This window comes from Manacus candei, unplaced genomic scaffold (assembly GCF_025592945.1).
Source record: "Manacus candei isolate 608988 ecotype Guabito, Panama unplaced genomic scaffold, ASM2559294v1 h1tg000580l, whole genome shotgun sequence".
Classification (NCBI taxonomy): Eukaryota; Metazoa; Chordata; class Aves; order Passeriformes; family Pipridae; genus Manacus; species Manacus candei.
In genome coordinates, this window is record NW_026138628.1 from 13,529 (window position 1) to 23,219 (window position 9,691).

The following is a 9,691-nucleotide window of genomic DNA, read 5'->3' on the forward strand; positions in this document are numbered from 1 at the left end:
CTCCTAAAGGGGTGCTGGATCCTCCATGGGGCAGGCTTGGGACCCTTATTGGGGTCTGGGGGCACCCCCGGGGTGGGATCGGGCTCCTAAAGGGGTGCTGGATCCTCCATGGGGCAGGATTTGGACCCTTATTGGAGTCTGGGGGCACCTCCTGGAGGGATTGGGACCCTAAGGGGGGTCTGGGGTCACCCCCGGGGTGGGATCAGGCTCCTCAAGGGGTCCTGGATCCTCCATGGGGCAGGCTTGGGACCCTTATTGGGGTCTGGGGTCACCCCTGGGGTGGGTTCAGGCTGCTAAAGGGGTCCTGGATCCTCCTTGGGGCAGGATTTGGACCCTTATTGGAGTCTGGGGGCACCTCCTGGAGGGATTGGGATCCTAAGGGGGGTCTGGGGTCACCCCCGGGGTGGGATCAGGCTCCTAAAGGGGTGCTGGATCCTCTGCAGGGCAGGATTGGGACCCTTAATGGGGTCTGGGTCCCCTCCTGGTAGGGATTAGGACCCTAAGAGGGGTCTAGGTTCCCTCCTGGGAGGGATTGGGACCCTTACTGGGGTTTGGGGTCACCCCTGGGGTGGGATCAGGCTCCTAAGGGGGTCCTGGATCCTCCATGGGAAGGATCTGGTGCTTACGGGGGTCTGTGAGTACCCTGGAGTGGGATCAAGTGCCTGAGGGGGCCATGGATCCCCCCGGGGGAATATTGGGATGCTAAGGGGGGGTCCTGGGGAGGGGGAAACCACCAAGGCCTTAATTGGGGGGGGGGGGGGCCTGTGCTGTCATTAAAAAGATATTTCTGCTTCTTAATGAGCTGTTGTGTGTCTGTGAGGGGAGACGGGGGAATGTGGGGGGGAAAGGGGGGAAATATGAGGGTAAATGGTGGGAAATGTGAGGGGAAAAGGGTGGGAAATGTGAGGGGGAAAGGGAGGGAAATGTGAAGGGAAAATGGTGGGAAATGTGAGGGGAAAATGGTGGGAAATGTGAGGGGAAAATGGTGGGAAACGTGAGGGGAAAATGGAGGGAAATGTGAGGGGAAAATGGTGGGAAATGTGAGGGGAAAAGGGCGGGAAAGGTGAGGAGAAAAGGGAGGAAAATGTGAGGGGACAAAATGGCGGGAAAGGTGAGGGAAAATGGCAGGAAATGTGATGGGAAAAGGGCGGGAAATGTGAGGGGACAAAATGGCGGGAAATGTGAGGGGACAAAATGGCGGGAAATCATAGAATCACAGAATCAGCTGGGTTGGAAGGGACCTCTGAGATCATCAAGTCCAACCCTTGATCCAACCCCGCTGTGGTTCCCAGCCCATGGCACTGATGCCACATCCAGTCTCACCTTAAAAACCTCCAGGGACGGAGAATCCCCCACTTCCCTGGGCAGCCCATTCCAATGGCTGAGCATCCTCCCTGCAAAGAATTCCTTCCTAATATCCAACCTGACCCTCCCCTGGCACAGCTGAATGCTGAGCCCTCTTGTTTTACTGATCCCTGCCTGGGTGAAGAGATCAATCCCCCCCGGCTCCCCCCTCCTGTCAGGGAGTTGCAGAGAGTGAGGAGGTCTCCCCTGAGCCTCCTCTTCTCCAGGCTGAGCCCCCCCAGCTCCCTCAGCCTCTCCTCACAGCACTTGTGCTCCAGTCCCTTCCCCAGCCTCGTTGCTCTCCTCTGGACCTGCTCCAGCCCCTCCATGTCCTTCCTGAGCTGAGGGCCCAGAGCTGGACACGGCACTCCAGGGGTGGCCTCACCTGTGCTCAGTCCAGGCCAACAATCACTGCCCTGCTCCTGCTGACACACTGTACCTGATCCAGGCCAGGATATGAGGGGAAAAGGGCGGGAAATGTGAGGGGAAAAGGGAGGGAAATGTGAGGGGGAAAGGGAGGGAAATGTGAGGGGGGAAAATGGTGGGAAATGTGAGGGGAAAAATGGAGGGAAATGTGAGGGGAAAATGGAGGGAAATGTGAGGGGAAAAGGGTGGGAAATGTGAGGGGGAAAGAATGGGAAATGTGAGGGGAAAATGGAGGGAAATGTGAGGGGAAAATGGTGAGAAACATGAGGGGGGAAATGGAGGGAAACGTGAGGGGAAAATGGAGGGAAACGTGAGGGGAAAAGGGAGGGAAATGTGAGGGGACAAAATGAAGGAAATGTGAGGGGAAAGAAGGGAAATGGAGGGAAATGTGAGTTGACAAAAGGGCGGGAAATGTGAGGGGAAAAGAAGGGAAATGTGAGGGGACAAAAGGGTGGAAATGTGAGGGGAAAAGGGTGGGAAAGGTGAGGGGATAAAATGGAGAGAAATGTGAGAAAATGGCGGGAAAGGTGAGGGGACGAAATGGTGGGAAATGTGAGGGGGGAAAGGGCGAGAATGTGAGGGGAAATGGTAGGAAATGTGAGGGGAAAAGGGAGGGAAATGTGAGGGGAAAAGGGAGGGAAATGTGAGGGGAAAAGGGAGGGAAATGTGAGGGGAAAAGGGAGGGAAATGTGAGGGGAAAAGGGTGGGAAATGTGAGGGGAAAGGGCGGGAAATGTGAGGGGAAAAGGGTGGGAAATGTGAGGGGAAAAGGGAGGAAATGTGAGGGGAAAAGGGTGGGAAAGGTGAGGGGGAAATGGAGGGAAATGTGAGGGGACAAAATGGCGGGAAAGGTGAGAGAAAATGGTGGGAAATGTGAGGGGGAAAGCGTGGGAAATGTGAGGGGACAAACTGGAGGGAAATGTGAGGGGAAAAGGGACGGAAATGTGAGGGGACAAAATGGAGGGAAATGCAAGGGGAAAAGAAGGGAAATGTGAGGGGAAAAAGGGAGGGAAATGAGGGGAAAAGGGTGGGAAAGGTGAGGGGACAAAATGGAGGGAAACGTGAGGGGACAAAATGGAGGGAAATGTGAGGGGAAAAAGGGCGAGAAATGTGAGGGGAAAATGGCAGGAAATGTGAGGGGAAAAGGGAGGGAAATGAGTGGAAAGAGGATAAATGTGCCCCCCAATTCCTCAGGTGCCCCCAAAGTGAAGAGCAGAGTCGAGGGGCTGCTGAACCTCTTCTTTATTTGGGGGGGCTGCTGAAACTCTTTATTTTTGGGGGGCTCTGGGGGCCTTCACCTCTCTTCTCTCCCACCGTGGGCAGCCTGAGGAGGGGGGGGCAAAAAGGGGGCTCAGCATCCCAAAAATAAGGGGAAACCCTCAAAATAAACCAGCCAAAATTGGTCCCCCCCCACATTGAACACCCCCCCAATTAAAAATTCTCTAATTAAAGACCTCAGTTAAACACATTCCATCAAAGACCACCAATTAACCCCCCATTTAACCCTCCACAATTAACCCCCAAGACCCTCCAATTAAAGACCCCCTAATTACACTCCCCAATCCACCTCCCCAATTAAAGACTCCCCAATTAACCCCCCTAATTGGGCTCCCCCAATTAAGCCCCCAATTAACAACCCTCCAATTAAACTCCCTCCAATGAACAACTCCCCCAATTAAACTCCCTCCAATTAACCCCCAAATAAAGACCCTCCAATGAATCCCCTAATTAAACACCCAATTAATCCCCAATTAACCTCACAGTTAAAGACCATCCCCCAATTAAAGCCTCTAATTACAGACCCCAATTAACCCCCTTATTAATCCCCAATTAATCCTTCCAATTAAACCTTCCAGTTAAAGACCCCCCCAATTAAACCCACTAATCCCAGACCCCAATTAACCCCCTTATTAAATCTCCCAATTAAACCTCCCAGTTAAAGACCCCCCCCCAATTAAAGCCACTAATTACAGACCCCAATTAACCCCCTTATTAAATCCTCTAATTAAATCCCCCCCTAATTAAAGCCCCCCACTCACCATCCTGTGTCTCCGTCACTGGGGCACAACTGGGGGGGGGGGAGAGACACAATTTGGGGGAGGGGCTCTGGTTTTTGGGACCCCCCCCTCCAAATTTGGGACCCCTCCCCAAATTTTAGGACCCCCCCCTTAATTTTGGGACCCCTCCCCAAATTTTGGGACCCCTCCCCAAATTTTGAAGACCCCCCCTTCAAGTTTTGGGGGGGGTCTCTTTAATCCCCCCCAATCTCTCTCCGGCACCTCCCACAGGTACAAACCACTCCCCCATCCCTCAAATTTTGGGGATCCCAAAATTTTAGGGACCCCCCCTACATGTTTACATATTTTGGGCGATCCCCCCCCAAAATTTTAGGGACCCCCCCCCCACGATTTTGGGGAACCCCCCCCCAAATCTCCACTTCACCCTCATCCATCCCCTCCCACCGTCCCCCTTCCGAGACCCCCGGGGACCCCCCCAGGTACTCCTGACACTCCCCCTGATTTTGGGGACCCCTCCACGATTTTGGGGACCCCTCCCCGAATTTAGGGACCCCCCCCAGATTTTTGGGATGCCCCTTTTCCCCCCCAAACCCCCACTTCACCCTCATCCACCACCTCCCACCGTCCCCACTCCAAGACCCCCGGACCCGGGGGGTGCCTCCCCCCGACTCCCACAGACCCCCCTGCTTTTAGGGACCCCCTCTCGATTTTGGGGACCCCCCCTCGGTTTTTAGGGTGCCCCTTTTCCCCCCCAAATCTCCACTTCACCCTCATCATTCCCCTCCCACCGTCCCCGCTCCAAGATCCCCAGACCCGGGGGTGCCTCCCCCCGACTCCTACAGACCCCCCCGATTTTGGGGACCCCTCCCCGAATTTAGGGACCCCCCCCCAGATTTTTGGGATGCCCCTTTTCCCCCAAATCTCCACTTTACCCTCATCATTCCCCTCCCACCGTCCCCGCTCCAATACCCCCAGACCCGGGGTGCCTCCCCCCGACTCCTACAGACCCCCCCTGCTTTTAGGGACCCCTCCCCGATTTTGGGGGACCCCTCCCCGATTTTAGGGACCCCTCCCCGATTTTTGGATGCCCCTTTTCCCCCCCCAAATCTCCACTTCACCTCATCCATCCCCTCCCACCGTCCCCCTTTTGAGACCCCCGGGGACCCCCCCAGGTACTCCTGACACTCCCCCTGATTTTGGGGACCCCTCCCACGATTTTGGGGGACCCCCCCTGATTTTAGGGACCCCTCCCCGATTTTTAGGGTGCCCCTTTTCCCCCCAACCCCCCACTTCACCCTCATCCACCACCTCCCACCGTCCCCGCTCCAAGACCCCCGGACCGGGGGTGCCTCCCCCCGACTCCCACAGACCCCCCTGCTTTTAGGGACCCCCTCTCGATTTTGGGGACCCCCCCTCGGTTTTTAGGGTGCCCCTTTTCCCCCCCAAATCTCCACTTCACCCTCATCATTCCCCTCCCACCGTCCCCACTCCAAGACCCCCAGGACCGGGGGTGCCTCCCCCCGACTCCTACAGACCCCCCTGCTTTTAGGGACCCCCCCCGGGATTTCGGGGACCCCCCCCCGTGTTTTTGGGGTTCCCCTCACCGCGGATCTCGAGCCTGCACTCGGTCAGGGCCTCCCCCAGCTCGTTGCTGGCCCTGCAGCCGTAGGTGCCGCCGTCGAAGGGGCCGGGCTTGCGGATGAGCAGGGTCAGCACCCCCTGGCTGTGCCGGGCCAGGAACCGAGGGTCGTCCCCGATGGCCATCTGGTTCTTCAGCCACACCACCTTGGGCTGGGCAGGGGGCACCGAGGGTCAGGAGAGACCAGAAATGCACCCCAGAAACACCCCAGAAACACTCAGACTCCCTTGGGACCCCCCAAAACCACCCCAGGACCCCCAAACCTTCACCCAGCCCCCCCTGGGACCCCCAAAACCCACCCAGGACCTCTAAAACTTCACCCAGGACCCCCAAACCCCCCCGAGGAGCCCCAAATCTTCACCCAGGACCCCCAAACCTTCACCCACCCCCCCCCCGGGCCCCCCCAAACCCCCCCAGGGCCCCCCCGGACCTTGGGGTGCCCCCTGACCGTGCAGTCGAGGGTTGGAGGGATGAGCTGGGGGACCCCAAAACTCACTCCAGGACCCCCAACCTTCACCCAGGACCCCCAAACCTTCACCCACCCCCCCTGGGACCCCCCAAACCCCCCCAGGGACTCCCCCGGACCTTGGGGTGCCCCCTGACCGCACAGTTGAGGGTTGGAGGGATGACCCGGGGGACCCCAAAACTCACTCCAGGACCCCAAACGTTCACGCAGGACCCCCAAAACCTTCACCCAGGACCCTCCTGGGACCCCCAAAACCCACCCCAGGACCTCTAAAACTTCACCCAGGACCCCCAAACCTTCACCCAGGACCCCCAAACCTTCACCCAGACCCCCCCAGGACCCCTTAAACCCCCCCGGGGTCCCCCAAATCTTCACCCAGGACCCCAAACCTTCACCCAGGACCCCCAAACCTTCTCCCATCCCCCCTGGGACCCCCAAACCTTCACCCAGGACCCCAAAACCCACCCCAGGACCCCCAAACCTTCTCCCAGCCCCCCTGGGACCCCCCCAAACCCCCCCAGGGCCCCCCCCGGACCTTGGGGTGCCCCCTGACCGTGCAGTCGAGGGTTGGAGGGATGACCCGGGGGACCCCAAAACTCACTCCAGGACCCCCAAACCTTCACCCAGGACCCAAAACCTTCACACAGGACCCCCAAACCTTCACCCAGAGCCCTGGAAACCAAAACCCCCCCCAGGACCTCTAAAACTTCACCCAGGACCCCCAAACCTTCACCCAGAACCCCCTGGGAACCCCAAACCTTCACCCAGGACCCCCCAAACCCACCCCAGGACCCCCAAACCTTCTCCCAGACCCCCCTGGGACCCCCCAAACCCACCCCAGGACCCCCAAAACTTCACCCAGGACCCCCCCTGGGAACCCCAAACCTTCAACCAGGACCCCAAAACCCACCCCAGGACCCCCAAACCTTCACCCAGGACCCCCAAACCTTCACCCAACCCCCCCTGGGACCCCCAAACCTTCACCCAGGACCCCAAACCTTCACCCAGGACCCCTCCTGGGATCCCCCAAACCCCCCCAGGGCCCCCCCCGGACCTTGGGGTGCCCCCTGACCGCGCAGTTGAGGGCGGTGGAGTATCCTGCGACGGCGCTGCGATCCACCAGCGGGGTCAGGAACTGGGGGGCCCGAGCGGAAATCGTGCTCCTGGTACTGGGGGGGGGCTTCAGCCGCAGCTCTGGGGGGGGCACGGGGGGAGTTGGGCCCCCAAAATCCACCCCAGCACCCCCAAAACTACACCCAGGAGCCCCAAAACCCACCCCAGCACCCCCAAAACTACACCCAGACCCCCCTGGGACCCCCAAACTCCACCCCAGGACCCCGAAAACTTCACCCAGGACCCCCAAAACCCACCCCAGGACCCCAAAAACTTCACCCAGGACCCCCAAAACCCACCTCAGGACCCCCAAACCTCCACCCAGACCCCACTGGGACCCCCAAAACCCAGCCCAGGACCCTCAAAACCTCACCCAGGAGCCCCAAAACTTCACCCAGGACCCCCAAAACCCACCCCAGGATCACCAAAACCCACTCCAGGTCCCCCAAACCTTCAATCAGGACCCACAAAACCCAACCCAGGACCCTCAAAACTTCACCCAGGAGCCCCAAAACTTCAGCCAGGACCCCCAAAACCCACCCCAGGACCCTCAAAACTTCAATCAGGACCCCCAAAACCCAACCCAGGACACCCAAACCTTCACCCAGACCCACTGGGACCCCCAAAACCCACCCCAGAACCCTCAAACCTTCACTCAGGACCCCCAAAACCCACCCCAGGACCACCAAACCTTCAACCAGGACCCCCAAAACTTTACCCACGACCCCCAAAACCCACCCCAGGACCCCCAAACCTCCACCCAGACCCAACTGGGACCCCCAAAACCTGGCCTAGGACCCCCAAAAGCCACCCCAGGACCCCGAAAACTTCACCCAGGACCCCCAAAACCCACTCCAGGACCCTCAAACCTTCACCTAGACCCCTCTGAGACCCCCAAAGCCCACCCCAGGACCCCCAAATCTTCTAGGACCTCCAAACCTTCACCCAGACCCCCTGGGACCCCCAAAACCCACCCCAGGACCCCCAAACCTTCACCCAAACCCCCCTGGGACCCCCCCAAACCCCCTCAAACTTCCCCCCAATCCCCCCAAATCCCCCCCAAACCCCCTGGGGACCCCCCCAGCTTCGGGGTACCCGCTTTGGGGATGAGGGCCGTGTTGCTGGACAGCCCGGGGGTCTCGCTGAGCCCGCACAGGTGCCCCCCAAACCCCCTAAAACCTCCCCAAATCCCCTCAAACCCCCCCAAATCCCCCTCAAACCCCTCCAAATCCCCCTCAAACCCCCCCAAATCCCCCTCAAACCTCCCAAATCCCCCTCAAACCCCCCCAAATCCCCCTCAAACCTCCCCAAATCCCCCCAAACCCCCTCAAATCCCCCCCAAACCCCCTGGGGACCCCCCCAGATTCGGGGTACCCGCCTTTGGGGATGAGGGCCGTGTTGCTGGACAGCCCGGGGGTCTCGCTGAGCCCGCACAGGTGCCCCCCAAACCCCCTAAAACCTCAACCCCAAATCCCCTCAAACCCCCCCAAATCCCCCTCCAACCCCACCCCCAAATCCCCCCCAAACCTCCCAAATCCCCCCCAAATCCCCCCCAAACCCCCCCAAATTCCCCCTCAAACCCCTCCAAATCCCCCTCAAACCCCCCCAATCCCCCCTCAAAACCCCTCCAAATCCCCCCCCAAATCTCCCCAAATCCCCCCTAAACCCCCCCAAATCCCCCTCAAACCCCTCCAAATCCCCCCCAAATCTCCCCAAATCCCCCCTAAACCCCCCCAAATCCCCTCAAACCCCCCCAAACCCCCCTAAATCCCCCTAAAATCCCTCAACCCCCCCCCAAATCCCCCCAAATCCCCCCCAAACCCCCTGGGGACCCCCCCAGCTTCGGGGTACCCGCTTTGGGGATGAGGGCCGTGTTGCTGGACAGCCCGGGGGTCTCGCTGAGCCCGCACAGGTGCCCCCCAAACCCCCTAAAACCTCCCCAAATCCCCTCAAACCCCCCCAAATCCCCCAAACCCCCCCCAAATCCCCCTCAAACCCCCCCCAAATCCCCCTCAAACCCCTCCAAATCCCCTCAAACCCCCCCAAATTCCCTCAAAGCCCCCCAAATCCCCCTCAAACCTCCCCAAATCCCCCCCAAACCCCCTCAAATCCCCCCCAAACCCCCTGGGGACCCCCCCAGCTTCGGGGTACCCGCTTTGGGGATGAGGGCCGTGTTGCTGGACAGCCCGGGGGTCTCGCTGAGCCCGCACAGGTTCTCGCTGAACACCTTGAACAGGTACTCGTTGCCCATGACCAGCTCGGACACCGTGCAGCGCGTCGGCCGGTTGTGCTCGTACACCGTGAACCACTCCTGGGGGGGGGGGGGGGAATCAGGGGGTTTGGGGGGGCTTGGAGGGGGTTTGGGGGGCTTAGAGTGGGTTTGGGGGGCAAAGGAGGGGGGTTTGGGGGGGCTTGGAGGGGGTTTTGGGGGGGCTTGGAGGGGGGTTGGGGGGGCTTGGGTGGGGTTTGGGGGGGGCTTGGAGGGGGTTTGGGGGGCTTAGAGTGGGTTTGGGGGGCAAAGGAGGGGGTTTGGGGGGGCTTGGAGGGGGTTTGGGGGGATTGGAGGGCAGACAAGGGGTTTGGGGGGCAAAGGAGGGGGGTTTGGGGGGGTTTGGGGGAGTTTAGGGGGGTTTGGGGGGGTTGGAGGGCAGACAAAGGGGTTTGGGGGGCAAAGGAGGGGGGTTTG

General features: G+C 59.9%; 1 protein-coding gene across 1 annotated transcript; it reads right to left on the reverse strand.

Annotated features, from left to right (window-relative positions):
• Positions 1-3,077: 3,077 nt before the first annotated feature.
• Positions 3,078-9,316, reverse strand: LOC127466056 (myosin-binding protein C, fast-type-like; the record flags this gene model as incomplete). Its single annotated transcript, XM_051776664.1, has 5 exons — positions 3,078-3,093; positions 3,809-3,837; positions 5,392-5,578; positions 6,947-7,086; positions 9,157-9,316. Coding segments are annotated over 4 exons (501 nt in total), but the record flags the coding sequence as incomplete, so codon positions are not given.
• Between the last annotated feature and the right edge of the window lie 375 nt (positions 9,317-9,691).